This window comes from Pseudorasbora parva, chromosome 10 (genome assembly GCF_024679245.1).
Source record: "Pseudorasbora parva isolate DD20220531a chromosome 10, ASM2467924v1, whole genome shotgun sequence".
NCBI lineage: Eukaryota > Metazoa > Chordata > Actinopteri > Cypriniformes > Gobionidae > Pseudorasbora > Pseudorasbora parva.
Genome location: NC_090181.1, coordinates 27,777,442 through 27,800,146, shown reverse-complemented (window position 1 = coordinate 27,800,146; position 22,705 = coordinate 27,777,442). Strand labels below are relative to the sequence as shown.

General features: G+C 38.7%; 1 protein-coding gene across 1 annotated transcript in view; it reads right to left on the bottom strand.

Moving 5' to 3' along the window:
* The window catches only part of adck1 (aarF domain containing kinase 1), a 191,419-nt gene that overhangs the window by 84,505 nt on the left and 84,209 nt on the right, over nucleotides 1-22,705 (bottom strand). Inside the window, exons 5-6 of the mRNA XM_067455740.1 lie at nucleotides 4,819-4,977; nucleotides 2,767-2,925 (exon numbers count right to left, since the gene is read on the bottom strand). Coding sequence (XP_067311841.1) covers nucleotides 2,767-2,925; nucleotides 4,819-4,977 — 318 coding nt within the window. The remainder of the gene's footprint in view (nucleotides 1-2,766; nucleotides 2,926-4,818; nucleotides 4,978-22,705) is intronic.

Here is a 22,705-nt window from a genome sequence, read left to right as displayed (position 1 = left end):
TCAAAATTAGCTATAATCTGCACATAAAGCTCAAAGCAGCAGGCTTTCTTGATGCTTCAGATGACCTTCCTCTTCCATACGAAAGCTTCCTGTTCCTGAACATCACTGCTTATCTAGTGCATCGCTCTAACAACTCGTCTCACTAATTAAAAAACTTTCTCCACATAATGAGGAAGATTTACAGACTTTTTTTCTTTGATAATTTCCCTCTACCTGATACTAAGGCCTGGCTTTTGCCACCACCACCGGCTACACTCTCTCAGGCTGGTTCCTCTCCGTTCTCTTTATCAAACGAACACCAACTATAAAAAATCCCTCCGTTACCACCATATAAACAGAGCCATTTTTCAGCCTTGTGGTACAGCCACACGCTCTGAACTGCTTACGACTCTGCCACACCGCCGCTGCTGTATAATCATGCTTGTTTTACAGGGCGAAAGGCTGATGCGGAGAGCTAGGGATTTATTCCTGACATGGCGGCTTGTGCTCCGTTGTCAAACGTTTTGACAGAGCTAATAGTGTGCATTAGAGGCACAAATCTGCGGGTGTAAACCCAGGCAATTCTCATTACCCCGCAGGGGCAGCCAGGTCTCTTTGTTATTCATTAAAAATGAAAAGGGGACTTGCCTGGAAGCATTTGGCAGTTGTTATGACAGATTATTTACCTTGCAAAGTTAGGTAAAGCATTAGGAGGTTTTTTTGTAGGTGAGAAATATGAGGGTACTCTGATACATAGCGTCTAGCCGAGACAGTGTGAAAAAGTGCAAGTTAAAGCTATTATGGCGTTTAGGTAGGACTTGTAATGTGACTTGCTTCACTTGAGAGTTGACAAAATTCTCAGAATAAGATGTTAAAATGTCAAAAAAGTGTGATCTTTTTGTTTTGTAGTGCTGCTGAAATGCAATTTTTTTCCCATTCATTTTTTTATGGCATTCGTGCAGCCTTGAAGGGCACATTACTCTTAAGGCAAAATATATTTAAAAAAAAATTGGTCACCTCAAGGAAGTATTTTTACTACTTATGAACATGTGAACCTGGCTGCAGAGTCATCATTAGGGTTGGGTACGAAACCCAGTGCCAGTATAGCACCGGTACCGATATATCCGGTATGTACCGGACCGAATCAGAACACAGATTTCGGTTCCTCATTTCGGTGCCATCAAACGTGCTTTCGAGCTTTAGTTTGTGCTGAGCCAGAGACACACACGCTCAGCGCTCGACACATATTACAACGATTCAGTGTTTTCAACCATATCATGTTTATTTTAGGTTTCAGACATTTAAATGCACATAAGTAGCAGCAAAAGTACGCTGATGTCTATGGAAGTGGCAATAACTCCTTTCTGATAGTTATACTTTGACTGTTTTATTCATATCAGACACGCATTATATAAGTTACTATATAGTTTACTCTATTTTTCTCTGACTTCAGCGGTCACTTACTTTCATGTATTTCGTGAGACAAAGATGAATTTACGTGATGTAAATCCGACAGATCTGATTCTCTGAGGCGCAAACTAACATGACAGCACCCATCGCGCATTATAAATCAACTAATGATCATTATGTCAAAACACATTTACTTACACCTACCGGTATTTGAAAATCAGAATATAAGATAGCTCATGACATAGGTAATAAGTTTGTGAAAATGTTGAATAAAAAAGAAAAAAACTCAAACCGATACAGCTGAGCTGTCATACAGCGCTTTTGCTGCAGCTGTGTCATGTGAGAAACAAGACGCGTTGCCATGGAAACAATAGGGTGACACGTTCTAAAATATTTAGCCTGAGAATATGGTCATATTAATGCAAAATAATGCTGAACTGAAGCTGGTTTGTAGCAGGCCAAGACTACAGACTACTTTGCTGTTATTAGTGCTGTTATTTAGTGTTAGGCCTATTGTTGTTGGGTTAGGTGGCTTAGCTTTTACTGTAAATTTAAGTAAATTGTGTTTTGTATCTATATATATATATATTTAAGAATACTTTAACTTGTAATATCTTGTTAAATTTAAAGAAAAGCCATTTTCGTTTTGTGACTCTTTTTTTTTTAAGTATCGGTTCAGGCACCGTTTAGGCAACGGTACTGTTTTAAAAGTACCGGTTTGGCACCGGAATCCAAAAAAACCCAAACGATACCCAACCCTAGTCACCATCATTTATTTTAAAACCTGAAGTCATTAAAGACATTAAGATCTCAGATTTAAAATCCAATTGCTGCCAAATCTGCCAAATCCAAATCTAGTTGCTAACAATGCCTGGTTGGGCCAAACAAGATTAAACAAAGATGCGTATATTTCAATGTCAGTGGCGTAGTCAGTAAAGCAGACGGCTCAAGGTTCTAGGTTTCGAATCTGCCTTTTGCCTTCGATCTTCTCCATTTTCACATCACATATCACATCAGAAAGACATTTACCTTCAATAAAAATTAAGAAATGTTGTAATTGTGGAAATAAAGTGCCTAACGAAATGTTTAATAATAATAAAAGCATTTATTGGGTAGGGTTAGGTGTAGGGAGGGCTTTAATTGTCCCATTTAGGGCGGCATCCATTTAATAATTTTAATAAATATAATAATTTACACTCTATGTTATTATTGCATCCTGTTTATGTACAACAATACTTAAGTGCAAATCGTATGTATCTGTCAAAAGTGTAAATAGCATTTATTGGTATTTACACATAATGCAAATAGCCGCTGGCAAATAAAAAATATGTTTTTATTGGTTTTCCTAATGCCACATTCAGAGAATCTTTCACAAACCTTCAAAAAGTTGAACTGCCTGAGCATGTCTGCTATTTTCTCAGCATTTCGTCCCTCATTGAGGAAGTCCAGCTCCAGAGGCAGGTTTTTCTTGGCCTCTTCCACCAACCACATAAAAGCAAAGTCTGGAAACAACCAGTGGACAACCTGAAGGAGAACCTGAAGAAAGACACAGATACACACAGTTATACTTTGCATGGTCTGATCAAGATTTTTATTTTATTTCACTTCATTTAATTTCATTATTTCATTTATTTTATTATTTCATTTCATTTGACAAAAAAAGTGCTAAATATCTTAAAATTTCTGGAAGGAATATGAAAACTTGCACAACTGTAGAAGACATTAAACTGAAGCCCATTTCATAAACATAGCCATTATATTAAGACAGTGTCCTAAGATCTAGTATGACCCACTAGTCATGGGGCATGTTTTTATCTAACTAATTTGAAAAAGTTATGAACAGTCTTAAAGAAAATAAATTGATGTTAAACTTGTGAGACTAGTTTTAAAGGAACACGCTGACTTTTTGGGACTTATTCACCGTTTCCCCCAGAGTTAGATAAGTCCATATCCAACAGGCATTGCTGCCTTACAATGGGTGCAGCAGGCGCAATGATATTATGCTGCCCCTGAAAATAGGCTGACTTTCATCAACATAACCAATGTGACAACCTGCTTGCACAGAGAGCTTGCTGGGGACTATTTTCAGGCGCTGCTTAATATCATTGTGCCGCTGCACCCATGGTACGGCAGCAAAGTTCCTGAATTGTTACGCAGGAATTAGAATGTAGTTCCTAGACATATCGGTACTTTTCCTTTTCCGTTGGTCTTAGTACACAATATAACTACACATTTTACAACATGTAAATAGGGAAATGTTGGCCTTATTTTGCCAGTTATTGAGCAGTAGGCTAGCTGGAGCCGTTTACCTGCAGTCTTTGTGCTAAGCTTAGCTAGCGGTGGGTGCGTCAGACAGTGTTATGGCACACACGGAGATGAGAATATTATGTATGGACTTATCTAACTGTGGGATACAGTGAATAAGCTAAAGTCCCGAAAAGTCAGAATGTTCCTTTAAAGGGTTAGTTCACCCAAAAATTGTAATTATGTCATTAATTACTAACCCTCATGTCGTTCCAAACTTTTAAAACCTTCGTTCATCTTCAGAACACAAATTAAGATGTTTTTGATGAAATGCGAGAGCTCTCTGACCCCTCCGTAGACAGCTATTTAATAAAAGCTTTCAAGGCCAAGAAAGACATCAATAAAAAGTCCATGTGACTCCAGTGACTCAACCTTAATTTTATGAAGCGACGAGAATACTTTTTGTGCACAAAGAAACAACTTTGTCAACAATTTCTTCTCATCTGTGTCAGTCTCCTGAGCAGTTTGTGTCAGCATCACAAGCATGTGTCGGGATGCTCACATGAACAGCTTTGGCCAATGGTAAGCCGGCGTTCTGGCATAGCTCTGACATAACTTGGAAGCGCTGCACTGTATTTACTACATCAACAGCGTAGTGGGCTGACACAGACATGAATACATTATAGAATAAATGTATTTTTGTCTTTGTTTTTGAGCACAAAAAGTATTCTTGTCGCTTCATAATATTAAGGCTGAACCACTGGAGTCACATGGACTATTTCATCAATGTCTTTCCTACCTTTCTGGGCCTTAAAAGTGGTAATTAAATATCTGTCTATTGAGGGGTCAGAGAGCTCTCGGATTTCATCAAAAATATCTTCATTTATGTTCTTAAACGAAGGTCTTACCAGAACTCTAAACCAAAACTCTGAGTAAGACTTGGCCATAATTGAGTAATTATATGTGATACAAAATGAAATTGTAGGTGCATGGACAAATGGCTATTTGCAATAAATGAATGAATAAACCTGTAGGCTGAATGATGGATTCTATTTTTTAAACACTAATGGGAGGTGAATAGGCCCCTAGACGAATCGAGCTATACATGGGCGTGTGACAATGACAGAGCGTGTGAATTAGGCATCAGAAGCCGGCCATCGGCAACCCTGCTCCCTCTGTAATTACCTCCATCACAACAATGTCCTTGGAGCTTTGCCGCTGGACCTTGGGATGTTGTACTTTCACTGCCACCGTCCTCCCGTCTGGAAGTACCGCTTTGTGGACCTGAGCGAGGGAGGCGGCCCCGTGAGGGTTCTCGTCAAACTGGATGAAAAGATCGCTGAGCTGAAGAGGAAATTTTGTTTAAAGGTTAGAAAACTGGAAAGAGGCAAGGACAGTATCATATTGTAATGCTGTAGGTGTTCTGACAATGAAAAACAAGCAGGGAGTCATTTAAATGGTACTTTTATCAAAACTTAAAAGTGTACTTTGTAGGATTTTAGCAGTAAAATATCCAAAAAACGCTTGGCCAGAGTTCTTACAATATCCCAAATGTTTCCAGCTATTTGTAAAATCTGAGAAAATTGCTATTTTAACCAAGGAGCCGGGACGTCTGAGGTAGTCGCCTGACAATTGCGTCATATTAACGTCATAACATCATTTTAAACACACTTAAATGTATCTAATATGATAAACAGAGCTGCGTTACCGTCCCGTCATAATAAAAGTCCTGCCTTGCTCAGCTCCCTCAACACTCGGTCCTGCTCTGCTTCATACTACAGTAACATTAATAATCACATTCATGAAACTTGATTTTTACCCGAGTCCTATCTCAATTCTTTTCCACCGGCTGTGAGGTGAAGACCACATGTCCAACAAGCTGAGCTGAAATTTGGCGACATCAAACTACGCCTTTGTTTTGAATAGGCACCCTCTAGCGGACGGAAAAGTTACATAGTGTAGCTTTAAAGTACACTCTGGGGTGAAATTAGGAGCTATTAGGAGAGGGAATTGTACGTGTACTGTATGTTTAGCCTTATTTTAGAATATTACAATTAAATTAAATAAATAAAAAAGAAATCATGCATAAGTAATTATTAATTGAATATATAATACATATCCAATTCTACATATTCTATCTATATATTCAATATTATGTAATAGTAACCAAAGAAAACCAGTGCCCAGAACAACTTTTTGGTTACCAGCCAAAATCCTTTACCACACAAATCAATAAAAACAAGATTATATACTTAAAGTGCAATAAAATTATCTTAATAACATTCCCAGCCTCTTCAAACGTGTTGGTTCTCTTTGCATCATTTGCCACGAAATGTGCTATACTACAAGTAAATACTGACTACAAAGAAATATGATATTCAGCAAGGAACAAATCATTTAATTGCCAGTTCAGTTATAACAGCAGGGGAAATTATGTTGAGCAGGGTGTAAGCAGGGCATCTTGTAAATGTGGTTGGTGAAAAATAGCATGACTGATCAGTATGCCACTTTTTTCCTGCGATGCCAACTGCAATGAATATTCAACACAGACACAACAGGGGCAGTGGAAGGGAATGCCAAGAGGAAGTGACAAATTTCTCGTTGGTGTGTGCACAAGAGGAGTTAACCATAAATAAATGCTCCAAAAGGAATATCAAGCTGTTCTACTCCAAAACAACACTTTTCCAAATGCGTTTCACTGCTCCCGGAGAGACAAAAATGATGAATGTGTGTTTAAAAAATGAGGGATGGCATACCTTTCAACATTGAGTGCAGAGAAATCCCAGCATTTCATACAATTAACGTCACCAGGCAACCTCTCCCGAAAACGAACGAGAGTGTGCCAGATGAAGGTCAACTCAAATTCGGTTGTTCTTTTCAAAGCTGCCAAGTGTCAAATACTGAATCCAATGGCAAGGCACAAATTTTGAGTCTGCATGAAGTGTGCATCTTGAGAATCGTAGGCTCCTGGTGCTCAAACTGTAGGAGGTAAAATTGCACTACTGCAATACATCAGTGCCCAATATCTGCATGAATACTCAATGTATAGGGCAAACCCACAGTCATATATGATGAGCATGGCGATTTTTTTAAAATCCAGGATGAGGGCAGAGACTAGAGAAATCAATAATATATATATATATATATATATATATATATATATATATATATATATATATATATATATATATATATATATATATATATATATATATATATATATATATATATATATATATATATATATATATATATATATATATATATATATATATTTATATATACAGTCCCTGACAAAAGTCTTGTCGCTTGTGTACAAATTGACCTAAAGTGCCGCTGAAATATATTTCTAATCAAGATTTTTTTTTTTTTTACAAGAAATGGCTCATTTTAATCCCACCAGCTTTTGTGATAATGTTTCAGTGAAAAACTAAACTTTCAAAAAGTATTCTAATATTCACAGCTTGGTAAAGCCCATTGAGTCAATTTTTGCAAAGACATAAGTGTTGTCACCTTGTCATATGAGCTTCACCTGTGACTAATAATGGATCAATTAGGTCTCAAGTGTGTATAAAAAGAACCCCAGTACGCTAGACCTTCACATCAACTGCCACTAGACCTCTGCAAACATGCCTAAGATTCACCCAGAGACTAAAGTTTTGATTATCAAGAGGCTGAAGACCAGATCCACTGCTGATGTGGCAGACACCTTCAATGTGTCTCAGCGTCAAGTACAGAGGATAAAAAAAAAAGATTTGAAGAGATTGGAGACATTTTTGACAAGCCCAGGTCAGGCAGACCCCGCAAGACAACTCCTCGAGAGGACCGTTTGTTGGCTCGAAAATCCAAGGCCAGCCCATTTTCCACTGCAGCAGAGCTCCACGAGACCTGGTCACCTGAAGTCCCTGTGTGAACCAGAACAGTTTGTCGGATTCTGTCTCGAAATGGCCTCCATGGTCGAATCAGTGCCCAGAAGCCAGCACTAAACAAAATACAATTGAAAAACCGTGTGGCATTTGCCAAGGCCCACAGCCTGCTAAAAGGATGGACGCTGGAAAAGTGGCAGAAGGTGGATTTTTCAGATGAATCTTCTGTTGAATTACACCACAGTCGCCGTAAATATTGCAGGAGACCTACTGGAGCCAGAATGGATCCAAGATTCACCCAGAAAACAGTGAAGTTTGGTGGCGGAAAAATCATGGTCTGGGGTTACATCCAGTATGGGGGTGTGCGAGAGATCTGCAGGGTGGAAGGCAACATCAATAGTCTAAAATACCAATAAATCTTAGCTACCTCTTATATTCCCTACCATAAAAGAGGCCAAATTCTGCAGCAGGACGGTGCTCCATCGCATACTTCCATCTCCACATCAAAGTTCCTCAAGGCGAAGAAGATCAAGATGCTCCAGGATTGGCCAGCCCAGTCACCAGACATGAACATCATTGAGCATATGTGGGGTAAGATGAAAGAGGACGCATGGAAGACGAAACCAAAGAATATTGATGAACTCTGGGAGGCATGCAGGACTGCTTTCTCAGTTATTCCTGATGACTTCATCAATAAATTGTATGAATCCTCGCCAAACTGCATGGATGCAGTCCTTCAAGCTCATGGAAGTCATACAAGATATTAAATTTGGATCTCACAGCACCACAACTTAATTTGCTGACATATTTTTGTATTTGCAGTAAATTTGTTCAATTTCTGTATAGGCGACAAAACTTTTGTCTTGCCAAAATTTGACCTTTCTGTCTTGATTAAATGATAAATATTTTTTCTGTGAACAATATTTATTTCAGTGCATTAAACATCATTTGGGAGGGTTTTAGCTTTTCATATGAGCTATTTCTAACACCAATTAATTAATTAAAAGTCAGGTTAATATCAGGTATTTCTAGAAAATAGATAAGCGACAAGACTTTTGTCAGGGACTGTATATATATATATATAACCTATACTGCTAAATTATACATATTTACCTAGTTTTGTGTGTGTCTCTTTTTTTTTTGGGGGGGGGGGGGGGGGGTGCTGCTGCTGCTGCTCAGTGATATGCTAACAAAATCACACTAGTCAGGTCGTGTCATGAACTAACAGCTTATGAAACTCATCTGCTGCTGTAAAATCTAAAACTATGTGAGCTGTATAATGGCAAGTTCATGCATTAAAGATTTTGTTTGTTCACAATGTTTCCAAAACTGGCAGCTCCAATTTGGCGCCAGCCAAATTCCAAGAACGGAATAAAGAAAATGGAATGAAAAGCTCTGAAATGTCTGATGACTAAGTGAGTGGATTTTATCATTGTCCAGGTTGGGTTTCTGCCATCTGTGTCAGCTGAGCGGCATGGGGCGGACTCTCTCTCCAGAGAGAGAGGCGTGATGCCAGGGTTTGCCGTCTCAGGTGAAGAACCGTTGAGAAACAAACATTTCTCACCTTATGCATTCATCCAGAAATTTGCCCTGCAAATGGTTCTGATCCAGCCTGTTGAAGTCTGGACAGCACCCAGGATAGTAAGTATGAGAAGCACGCAAAACAACATAAACCATAAAGGAGCTGTGAATAGCACATACCGAGTTCTGCTTCTCTGAATGTGAAACTAATTTAGTGACACAACAAGATAAAAATAGAGCTTCTTTGTCACGATTCAGATTTTGCCAGTTCCTGGCAGAGTTTACAACACTATAAATTATGAAATACAGAGACTCTCCATATCCTGAGCAGAAATTAGTACACTTTAGCTTGAGAGGACCTCCTGGCCTATGTCCTTAAATTGTAAATTAATCACAAAGTATTGTGCTTGACAAAGCCAACATACTGATGTACTATTTAAGCAAATTATTATTCTTCTGAGACCGCATATATACTGGTTTCTATATATTTTGTAATGGATGTCCCGTACCAAACCTGCAAACAGGCCCGAAGTCCCTTGACTTCCATTCATGGGTGAAAACATTCTCATTGCATGACTCCTCTGGCTTATTCAAGCAACATTAAATATATTTAGGCTGTTCTGACTTAAAGGGGTGGTTGCAAGCGATTTCACTTTTTTAACTTTAGTTAGTGTGTAATGTTGCTGCTTGAGCATAAACAGTATCTGGAAAGTTACAGCGCTGAAAGTTCAATGCAAACGGAGATATTGTCTTTTCAAGTTATGGCAGTTTATTGCCTACAAAAATGGCCGGTTTGGACTACAACGAGCTTCTTCCTGGGTTGGTAGCATCATAAACCCTTGCTAGTCACCGCAGATGTGACTTCTGCCCATAATGTTAACGGGCCGTGGCATTTCCCGACAACCTGTGCTTGGCACTTCAGACAATAAAAATACAGGAAACTACATTTGGCCATCTAACCAATCTAAGACCATTGCGTTTTTCAGAGGGATGGGCTTCATAGAAGCAGGAAGCAAATGAGCCGTTCAAAGGACAGTGGAGACAGCGGTGTGGAATAAAGGTCAAATATAAGAAAAATACTGCGTTTTAAAAAAATAAGTATTAAGACATGTTATACTGTGCCCCATAAACACAATCAAGCCTAGAAAAAAAACACGGAACCACCCCTTTAACAAGCTGCAATGCAAAAACATGCTACCAACACATAGCAACATGTTCAAATATTATAACATGTTAGAAACATATTAGCAACACCCAACAAGCTGCTAAAACATGCTAGAGCATGATAAAACATTCTAGCAATGCCTACCAACATAGTAAAACATAGGAGCATACAAAACATGCTAAAAATATATATTTGTTATTTTTTTATTATGTGATAACTTGGATGTCTGATGAGGTACAATAGGGTCTGGCTATGTCATCTAGGGTAAAACCTTCAAACTTCAAGTTTTTGTCAAGCTAACACAATTTGCCATTAAACTATATATCTAGTATAATTTCCATACACACCACATCTTAAAAATGTAGAAGAACCATTGTGGGTCCCTCTGAAAGAACCTTTCAGAAAAAACATTTTTCTTATTGTGACACACATTTTAAAAATCTAAAGAAAGCTTTTCTACTATGAATAACCTTTTTTTCAATGGAAAGGATCCATGGATGTTAAAGGTCCTTAGAACTATAGGTTTTGCAGGTTTTGACAAAGAAAGCCACAGTTATACAATAAGAATGTCTGAACATCATGTAAAATATGAAAACAAGATTTGTTTTGTTTTTATTAGCTGTCAGTAGTCCGATTTATCTAAAATAGCTGCTACCACAATAATAGACAGCCCATTCAAATAACAGCACAGCAGGTCGGTCAGCAATTGACAGACAACATTGGAGAGACTCAAAATAAGAAGTGACAACATGTAGAATGCAACAGGAAGTTTCTGAATGGTTAATTGATGAATTTATATAGCTGATGTGAAGTTGAACTATCTTCAAGTCATTGATTAGCATATTCTGTCATGATAATCTATAAATCACTCGTGTGGAAACTGTTGTAAGATGCACAGAGCCAGAGAATATATGCTGCATGGAGAAAGAACATGTATAGTTTAATTTAATTATGGTTATAACTTATTTTGTCATCTTGTTTTTATGACATTCTAGGGCAGGGTTTATGTAAATGTTAGGTTTAGTGATGTCACCAAGCCGTGAATAACCTTGTTGTAGTCCCTACCAGCTGTTTGTTGGAGTCCTTAAAAAGTGATTTCTTTAAAAGAAAATATATTCCTTTGCTTTAAACTTTGAGCATCATAACTAGGGATGCACCAATACCATTTTTTCAGAACCGATCCAATCCGATATAAAAACCTTAGTGTGTTGAACTGATAATCACTCTTTTTTGAGTTGAACACAATCAACTAAATACAGAATTCATTATAAAGAAAAACAACAAATAAAAAACTATATAAAATCACAATCTATGACAAAAATACTACTATAGATGGTGAATAAAATAGATGAATGGATAATTCAGCAGCAAAAGTTACAAAATCACGAGTGCACAATAATTGTATAAAATCGAAACATTTAGTGGAGGAAAATAAAGGAAACTCCAAAAGTGAATCAGTGTAGCTGTAAATCTGGTAAAATGTTAAGCAAAATATATTCATGAAAAACAAGTATTTATTATATAATATATTTATAGAAATAGGGCCTAAACTGTATACTAAGTTACATTTTACAAATTACATTTATTTTAAATGTATAGCACATATTTTAATGAGGCAGCAACCTATTATAGATAGAGCAGAACAAGAAAGGATATTAATAAGGCTTTCATAGCGCAAAAGTATTATATAGAAAAAAAGTATTATACGGCACAAAGAGCGTATGCGCAACCCGTGCGCAGGATGATGCGCTTGAAGCAACATGGAGTCAATACGGACGCTCTGTCCGCATTGAGAAGTTCAAAACAAGATATAGCGACGCATAGTGTTTATCTATGCAGTATTCTTATAAGCCGTTTCTTTTAAAGGTGCCCTAGAATGAAAAATGTAATTAACCCTGGGCCATGGCATAGTTAAATAACAAGAGTTCAGTACATGGACATCACATACAGTGAGTCTCAAACACCATTATTTCCTCCTTCATATGTAAATCTTGTTTGTGAAAAACACCACAGAAAAACAGGCGATTCTCGACATAATGCCATCTGTGACGCAATCGCTGGGGATCATTAATATGTACGCCCCAATGTTTGTATACGGTAGCGCATGTGTCACACGAGGATAGCGAAAATGGCAGATCATGGAAATATATGTTATGTTCCAGGCTGTGCAGGGGACGTGGGACTTTTCATAGCCTTCCCACTGAACAAAACTGTCAACAGGCATGTTTATCTATAACCGAATACCGCAACAATTTAAAGTTGTTCGTTTGCTCGGCCCATTTCACCACGGACAGTTTTTCTAACCTGGACAATAGCAGGCTTCACTCAGCGTCTGATACTGGAGAAGCTGCAATTCAAACTATATCCCCATGAGCATTAAGTAGTGATTTTATCCACTTATTGACTGTCTAAACAATTTCTGATTAAACTCTAAGTTTCTAAGTGAGACAAAATTAACGATAATATCCCCTGTGTAGTCTAACTTAGATCCAATGCTCGTAAAGTAACAATAGAAAACTCCAAGTAATATATATCAGTATGACAAATGTCAAATATCCTGCCGTGTTGTCATACAAATCTACAAAATACAACCGTAGATACATATGGCAATCCCTTTTTCGGATAGAATTATAATTTAGCCTATAGGCTATTTTCATCAACAAAACATTACTCATTAGCTAACTATGTTAGTTTATTTACTTACAGATCGCTCACTCGATCCTTCTAGCTAACGTCATCTCTACCACTTAAGTTGAAACAGTAGTAATTTGACAAGGTATCGTCAATTTTTTTTTTTTTTTAACTCCAGGCTACTGTACAAACAACATATTTGTTCACTAATGTTACCCAGTTCGCTGTTTAGAGTTTATGATTCAAATTAAAGAAGCTATCATTGTAAAATCAAACGATGACGCATTAGAATGATTAAAATGTTTTTAAAATGCTAAAAACAAAGTTGTGACTGCTGACGATTTGAGTAAATGTGTAAAGTTAATGTTATATGCTAGTTCACATGTAGGCTGAAGTTATAGTACTGACGTTACGTTTTGCAGGTCTTGCTGAAAATAAAGACTAAATATACCGCTCAAAAACATCCATTTCCAATCCCAAAAACAATTTTGTTCCTCAAAATCTGTTTCTTCGTCAAAAACAGGATCAAACATTTGGATGCAAAATCTCTCCATGATTGACAGTATACAGTAGATGTGTTTCTATCACTGAACTGAACCACGCAGTTAAACAGCCAATCAGAGCCGATCTCCACTTTATTATTCATGAACTTTCCAAATAAGGCAAAAACAGACCATTACATCCTAGGGACAATCTGGGGATATAAATGGACCTGTAAACCATATCTGGACAATTTTAACCCTTAACCTTGAGAACCCATGGGGTCAAATTTGCCGCTGTTAATTGCTGCTATACCCAAAATGAACAAACACATTTTTTTTTTTTTTGTTCAAATTTAACTTTAAAAGCCCAGAGTGCCAATTCTGTCCCCTGCATAGAGACACCATATGGATGAATATTGAACTCACAAGTGCCAGAGTGGTAGTTACAATATGGCTGACCACATGCTGTTTTGTTGAGCTGGAAACCTACCCAAACAAAATCGTCTTTTCAGCAAACCAGCGGTTGTTAAAATTGTGTATTTTTTGTTTATCTATTTAGTATTAGCTTGCAGAATGCCTAGAAGTATGTTTTATATTGTTTTTGGATACATTAGCGACTCTGAGCTAGTTAATAAAAACAGTGGACCAAAAATGACCCTCTGGGTGTATGGTTAAAAAAATGTTGGGTCAAAAATAGCCCATTGGTTCTTTGAGTGACTTTGATGGAGAATGGTGACAGTCCGGTATTTGGCTAAAGCCTTGAAATAAATGTATTTGTATAATATATTTTACTAAGTTACCTCAGTAGTACAAGGCTAGAGATAAATAAATAGTATCTTTTCAGGGAGTATGACCTAGCCAAAACCTACAGATCGTTCACTCGACCCTTCTAGCAAACGTCACCTTTTCCACCATATAAGTTAAAACGAAAGTCATTTGACAAGGCTATTCCTTTTGTTAAAATATAAGTTATATTTTTATATTTTTGAGACCTGAAGTATGGTGTTTCCTACACTCTCAGATAAAAAGGTACAGTGCTGTCACTGGGGCGGTATACCCCAAGGTACAAAAGTGAAAAGGTACATCTTTGTACCTTACTCACCCCTAAATGGTACATATAAGTACCTTAAAGGTACATAGTAGTACTTTAAAGGTACATATTAGTACCTTTTCAGTTTTGTACCTTAGGGTACCGCCCCAGTGACAGCAGTGTACCTTTTTTTTTGAGAGTGTATGATGTTTTTGCCTATTTGTATTTCAGATTTGGCTACATCACAGTCACTGCATAACATTAGCCTACATTGTGACTAATGTTATATAAACATGCAATATCGTTGACGAAAAAAGACAAGTCTAAAATGTAGGCTGAATGACACTTTAAGCAGAACATCTCAAATGGAGATTGAAGAAATTCAGCTTACTTGTTTATTGGTGTTTTCAGATCATCCGCGCACGAGAGAGGGCTCATGTACATATGGTTGCCAGATTGGACATGTTTAGATAAAACACCAGATAGTATACATGTTCTTTTCACAGAAAAGCTCTGTTTGGGGGATTTAAATCACTGAAATCGGGCAACCACACGAACGCGAGCTCTCTCTCGTGCACGGATGATCTAAAAACACCAATAAACAAGTAAGCTGCATTTTAACAATCTCCATTTGAGATGTTCTGCTTAAAGCGTCATTCAGTCGGTCTGTGTTCTGTCAGGACTCAGGCGCCGCTTCGCTGAACAGCTGAACTGCTGTGAGTGCCTGAAATAAGCCAATCAATTTAAGTTAATATTCATGACTCTTCCAAATAAGGCAAAAACAGAGCATTACATCCTAGGGACAATTTATAGGGTTGTAAATGGACCTGTAAAACTGTATCTGGACAGTTTTTGCCCTTAAATAAGCCACATACCCTCTATGTAGATATCAGAGAACAATTTAACATATTGTTTCAAATCATTCTAGGGCACCTTTAAAATATAGTTTCAACTCATTCTAGGACATCTTTAACAGTTTAACATTTCAGTTACTGTGTGTGAAGAACAATACAATCTCTAATCCAGTGTTGTGATCTAACAGACACCTGGTAGAAAGTAACACGATTTACAGCAATAAGCGGCAGCAAGATAAAGTCATTTTATGAGAAACCATAGAGCGTTATCTACAGATCAAGCATAATAACAGAAACCATGAACAATCTTGGAGAGAGTTTCATCGTCTTGACTGTGTGTGTGAGTGACTGACAGCCGGAGCGGAGGGAAGCGTGCATTGATGTGAACTTGAATTTAATGACTTAAATATTCATCTGTACTCACATTAAACTAAGGAATGGCTTCAGAACACTTATAATGTAGTGCACGGATCGCTGATGATGCTTTATAATGTTTTTGTGCCTTTTGGGGGGCACTTGGGCTTACAAATAACACATAATATTATATAGACAGTACCGAATTTGGATCGATACCCGATCTGGCAAATAATGGCGGATTGGAGCCGATACGCATCCCTAATCATAACGTTGCAGATGTTGTTTATACTCAAAAAGCAACATTACACACTACTAAAGTTAAAAAAGTGAAATCAACCACCCCTTTAAAGTCACAAACCAAGAAAACTTTGACTGGTCCTTCCTTGAAAATGCTCTCAGTAGCAGACCGGACCCCTATAATGGACTTTGTTTCCTTGCAGATTGATGAAAACCTGTGTCTGACTCCAAAAAGTTCTCAATCAGATCGAAATCTGATTGGAGCTTACTTGAGTGCAGTATATAAAGCTACCGCAAAAGCTGTCACAAATCAGTTTAAGGATGCCATGCAAGATACTTGGCATTTACATGTACAGCCCCTTCTAACAACAACAGACTGAGCAGATGCTGGACATGGTCGAGTCCAGACTCTATGTTTTTCGTCAGAGATGGACTCATTCTCTGACGTACACAGACAACCTGTCTGATTAGGCTAATGCGAACCTGGCCATGGCTAGTTGCTCAGAGGAACCTTCCGGCTCTCCTGAGGCATCTCTCCCACACGACTAGCACTTGCCACTGCTTGCGTTATGCAACCAAATCACTGGAAAAGCTCACATTACACTGTAACCATGCAGATTATTTTTTTCTGTGTATAATATGACATATAGAACTTTTGACACAAATATAGCAGATTTTTACCTATAACAAAAAAAAGCTGATTTGTATCTACAGTATGCATGCATCTACATTGAGATTATACATTTTGCTTTATAAAATGACAGGTGTAACCATCACTCTATGAGGCAAGAGCCCAGCAAGATTTTGCATCACCCTTTGGGCGCCCGCTGAGTCACATCTTTCTCATCTGTCATTCAAAGCGTGCAGGGGATGGGCTAGGTTAGGCCCCTCCCCCCAGCTCCATTCACTGGGAGACAAGAATAATGGAAGCAATTAGCTATAGAAGAGGTCAAGAAGGAATCCCTAGAGAGCTGTAGTCATTAGACTAGCCTGTCTCTTGTCATTTGCAATACGCTCACCCCACAGTCCTACACAAGCCTTCGCTACAGAAGCCGCCATGTCAAACCTCAATTGTGTGCTAATTCCCTCTGGAGTTGCGTTTCGATGTGTCCCGCATAGCATGCAAAGCACAGGTCTGGCATTTGTATTTCGTACCATTTCGCCTCACTGTCCTTTCTCATTTTTGTCATTTTGTTTCTGCTGGAGCGTTCACGCAGTTGACCCAGTTTGTCCTTTCTGAAATGATCAGATAATCAGAGTTTTGTCTCTTTTTTCGTGGGAGCTTATCTAAAGCCACAGATGACTGGGAGCACAGATCGGCCAGTGCCTGCGATGGCCTGATAGCACAGTGTGACCTCTGACCTCCCGCTGAGCAGCCGGAGCCATTATTGTGCCTCACTGTAATCACAGTCAGCCGAGACTGCCGCAGAGGAGATACACAAACAGAGCTGATGCCGGTGAGAGCGGCCCCTCAAAACAACTAAAGCCTGCCCACTGACTGACCAATGAATCTGTGTCATTTATTTAACTGTTGACGAATATAGATGTGCAGAACTGATCAAATAAAAATAAAATAACAAAAAATAATAATATATATTTTTAAAATAAAATAATAAATAAAAATAAAATATATTTAATAGAAATATATACAGAACCATGATCGAATGGCAACTCAGTAACATGAAAGGAATAGTTTACATTAAAAAAGAAAATCATTTACTCACACTAAAGCCATCCTGGGTGTATATATGACATTCTACTTTTAGATGAATGCTATCAGAGTTATATTCAAAAATGTCCTAGCTCTTCCAAGCATTATAATGGCAGCCCAGAATTTGAAGCTCAAAAAAGTGTATCCATCCATTATAAAAGTAAGTTGCACAGCTCCGGGGGCTTAATAAAGGCCTTCTGAAGTGAAAAATTTAATATTCATATTTAGCTTCCGCCAGACTGCCTTTTGTACTCAACTTGCGCATAAAGTGTAACGCCTCTTGCTGTTCAAAACGCTTAAGAAACGTCTGACGTCATATGTCGAACGATTTAGTTTTTTTTTTTTTTGTAAGTTGAATACGGTAAGCTGCTGACGATCAGGCATAACATTAGGACATCGAATATACATTGATCAGGCAAAACTTTATAACCACAACGCTAATATTGTTTTGGTCCCCATTTGCTGTCTAAACAGCCCTTACTCGTCGAGGCATGGACTCCACTAGACCCGTGAAGGTGTGAAGTGGTGTCAGGCATCAAGATGTTAGCAGCAGATCCTTTAAGTTCTGTAATACCCCTTTTCCACCAGAATGTACCGGGTGCTAGTTCAGAGCCAGTGCTAGTGCCAGTTTGTAGTTGGTTCGACTGAGGAGCCTTCTAAGAACTGTTTGGCTTTCCACATGCTGAGAGCCACAATAGAGCTAGGACTTGCGTCACTGTACACGTCTCATCTTTCTCAGCAACACTAGCAAGGCAGCGGGAAACACAAACACACCAGGCATGTTCTAGATGCATCTGCGCTGCGCTGACCGATCCGCATATGATATCAAAATACCGCGTGAGCGATTCAAAAGCATAAGGATTAATGTCTCGCTGTTACTTTGATGTCATACGGCGATCGGGCTGCACAGCACCGAACAAGCCTTCCATCAACAATGGCGAACATTGCATTACACATGGCTTTACGACATCGTAAATCATCAGCATCAAAACACAGCGAATCCAACGCATTAATGCAGTTCGCCGTAAATATAGACGGTGATTACAAACGAGCAGCTATTAGCTCCATTAGCTGCTATTTAAAAAATGGTGGATCTCAAGTTTGTGTTCATCTTGCTGACCCCGCCCCCAGCACCTGACGTAATTGATTCTTACTTCTAGCCCAGCAATGTTTTGGTGCAACTTAAATGTACATAATTGTAAGCATGTGCCGTAATTTAAATATATTTTTAAGATGGTAGCATGCAGTTTTACAGATGCTAGAAACGGGCTTCAAGTGTCAAGGGTGTTCTTGCTCAAAATATGTTGTTCGCATTAGCTTAAATTTCGTTTTAGCTTTTGATAAACTACACTCACCAACCCCACTGAAACTAATAGCATAACCAAAGTGATCAATCGACTAATGTGTGAAACTTTCAGAATTAAGCAGATTCATGCATGAACATTTCCTAAAGTGTAAGCTGATCGCCATCTAAATCTTAATAATAAATATAAGGGGTTTATAAGTGTGTGTGTGTGTGTGTGTGTGTGTGTGTGTGTGTGTGTGTGTGTGTGTGTGCCTGTTTATGTGGTTTATGAGGACACAAATTTGTATAACTACATGGGTATTACACTGGTATTACACTATAAAGGTGGTTTATGAGGACATATCAAATGTCCTCATAATTCAAATGGCCTTAAAAACATACTAAATGATGTTTTTTTGAGAAAGTAAAAATGCAGAATGTTTCCTGTGATGGGTAGGTTTAGGGGCAGGGGCAGTGTAAGGGGATAGAAAATACGGTTTGTACAGTATAAAAACCATTACGCCTATGGAGAGTCCCTGTAAACCACATAGACCAACGTGTGTGTGTGTGTGTGTGTGTGTGTGTGTGTGTGTGTGTGTGTGTGTGTGTGTGTGTGTGTGTGTGTGTGTGTGTGTGTGTGTGTGTGTGTGTGTGTGTTTCAATAATATAAATACCTCAGACATCTCAGATGGCTCAAAGATAACACATTATATAGTGGCTCGACACATACTGGTAACCTGCACTGAATCAAAAGAAGAGAAGCCTGGGCTTGCTGTACTAAAATACATAACTGTGTAACTCACAGTGTTTACTGCAGATAAATCCAATAGTTTTGTTTTGCAGCAAAGCCCATTAACATTTTTATAGTAAACTGAGTTTTCCATTATTCTTTCAGAGAAATTCTTTCTTTGCGGGCCGTCATTATTCATCCTCCTGCGAATGGCAATCGTATCTTAATTACACAAATACAAAAACTTGTTCACCAACATAAAATGCCAAAAGTAATATACAGTTATATACATCAAATGATCATCATATTATGTTTCTGAAAAATATGTTTTTACTGATCCACAGATTCTTTTGGAAATGGGGTCTTCTGGTCATTTTCAGTTCTATTTAAATAAGAGAATGGTCTCATACTGAGTCTGAATTGTTTATATACAGTTATCTTCATTTAAAAAAATAAATATTACCTGCTAAAAATCACAAAATTGCCATAATACAATGCTCCCAATACCTTATACAGCCTAGTTCCAGGGATTCATTCCTCTTCCTTTAAGTGTCATTATAACCTGTCCAGGAAATAATTAACCTATTAAAGGGATACTTCACTGCCTTTTCATATTAAACTATGTTATTCCCTTAACTTAAACGAGTTGATATATACCTCTCTCGTCTCAGTGCGTGCACTTAATCTCTCTGACACGCGGTGACGATCTGATAGCATTTAGCTTAGCTCCCTAAGCCCAGTTCATTCACTATGGAACCAAACAGAGATCAAGTTAGAAGTACCAAACACTTCCACGTTTCCCCTATTTAAATACAGTTACACGAGTAGTTGAACGATCAAGTATGGTGACAACATAAAACGTGGAGGAGAACTATAATGTATGGCGGAATAGCACTACTGAGAGTACTTCGGCTCGGCGCAGTAAAAAGTCCCGGCCGAAACATCTTCCCTCACATCTCCCTATTGACAGAAATGAGAGAGTGAGGGGGAGGTGTGAGGAAAGATGTTTCGGCCGGGACTTTTTACTGCGCCGAGCCGAAGTACTCTCAGAAGTGCTAATCCGCCATACATTATAGTTTTCCTTTTTAATCCGATTAGAGAAGTACCACGTTTTATTTTGTCACCATTCTTGATCGTTCAACTATTCGTGTAACTGTATTTAAATAGGAAAAAGATGGAGGTGTTTGATACTTCTAACTTGATCTCTGTTTGGTACCATAGTGAATGAACTGGGATTAGTGGGCTAAGCTAAATGCTATCAGATCATCACCGCGCATCAGAGAGATTAAGTGCACGCACTGAGACGAGAGAGGTATGTATCAACTCGTTTTAGTTAAGGGAATAACATAGTTTAATATGAAAAAGTGGTGAAGTAACCCTTTAACTCTGTGACTTTATATTTAAGAGAGATGCACTCAAGATTGTCAACTCAACTCAGGACTGAATTTGTGCTCTGGTGTACTCCCTTATCCTAAAGAAGCAAAGCCAGCTTCTCACGTTTGTCACCTTCTCTTTTTCCCCCTCCCCTCCGCCACAAATAAAGAGTGACAAACCACTTAAATTCTTTCCTTGCCATCACCTGTGCTCTTGTGAAATTATAGAGGAAGCAACAAAGGCAGAGGATCTCTCTCCCATGCTGAGCTCTGCTGGAGACAGGGCAGCTGGAAATGTGTACGCCATTTTCTGTCCTAAAATCAGAGAATGTTCCCACACAGGCAGACCTAAAGATGCAACCCTTTTCTTGAGATCCCCGGGGTCAAGCAAGAGAAACCGTGGGGGGCACGGACAATACCCGAGCATTTTACACGAGTGAAACCTCACAGTGTGTCCCAAACCACCAGCACACACTCAGCACTCAGACAGTCTCCCAGTGGTCCACCTTCAAAGCTTTAAAACACACTTCCATTGGCTCAGATTTCTGCAGCCACTTGAGTTGTGATAAAATAGCAGATTTCACAAAGAGTAAGAGCCAAGAAGCCATGGACACATGGGAAATGGTCAAGTATAACTGGTCAAATCTGGCAAGCGCTTGTCTTTCGTAGTAACAAGCCTCAAATTGATAAAATTATCTAAAGCTTTAGGAATAAAAAAATAACAATTATTAACAATACTGGTTATGTCGATATATTGATTACTAATTGAGACCATCGAATACTGAATGAAATCACAATCACCAGCTTTGATGAGATTCCAAGCCTAAAACAAACTCTCATAGGCAATGTGTCACCAGGGTCTTGTTTGGCTTGTCACCATCAGAGTCTCATTCTCATACATCCTTTATCTTTATCTCTCCCTCTTAAGTCTCAGGGACAGGTGAAGAGCATCTTCAAGTGCTTCTTCTAAGAGCTTTCCTTAAGAGGGGCCACAGCAGTTAAAGCCCCTAGAGCAAAGAGTAAAAAAAGGAAGGCAGAGACACGGGAGAGAATTTATTATGTCTGGTCTGGTGTTAACCGTGGTTCAACTAATTGTGCAATAATTGCTCATGATAAAAGACCATCTTGAAAACAAGGTCTCGCCAGAGTGACTGCACAAAAGACTCTCTTTTTACACACTTCTTAAGACTCTTTTCTAAGGTACCAGTTTCAATTTCTATGTGAGGCGCAGTGAATAAAACATATCGTTGTGAATGATCGCAACAGCTAATTTGCCAAACTCTCTATAGACTCCGGAAACTCCCCAAGGAAGGTGTTACTCATTTTTTCTGGCAGTCTGCAAGCTTGTGAATCTCTCGGCTGCGGGCTGAAACTCCGCTCGTAACGTCTGACAGGCCTCTCATTCACACACCGGCTCTAAAACGACACCGCAACCCCTCGGGAAGCTCACTCACATACCCGCACTGGGAAAAGTGACGCTCCCACAGGCTTCCAATCACTAACCTCATATGTCATGACATACATTACCCTACTGGTGCAGCTATGACAGTCCAGACTCCTTGCGGCCATTAGATCACTAGCTTCTCTCAAAGAACTTGGAGTAAAAACATCATGACTTGGAAAGGTTGCAGGCAGTGGAAATTGCATGACGCAAGCAATTATAACACTCGAGCATGTCCCGAAGAATGAGGATGCTAAAATTTTGGGCAGCTATAGAGTCAGGTCTCTGTTTCAAAAAACAATCGTGAGGGCTGTGCGGTTCGGCAGCCCGAGGGGCCGCTGTGATGAACGCTGACGTTTTTACAAGGAGCGTTTAAGAGGGAAATGTTT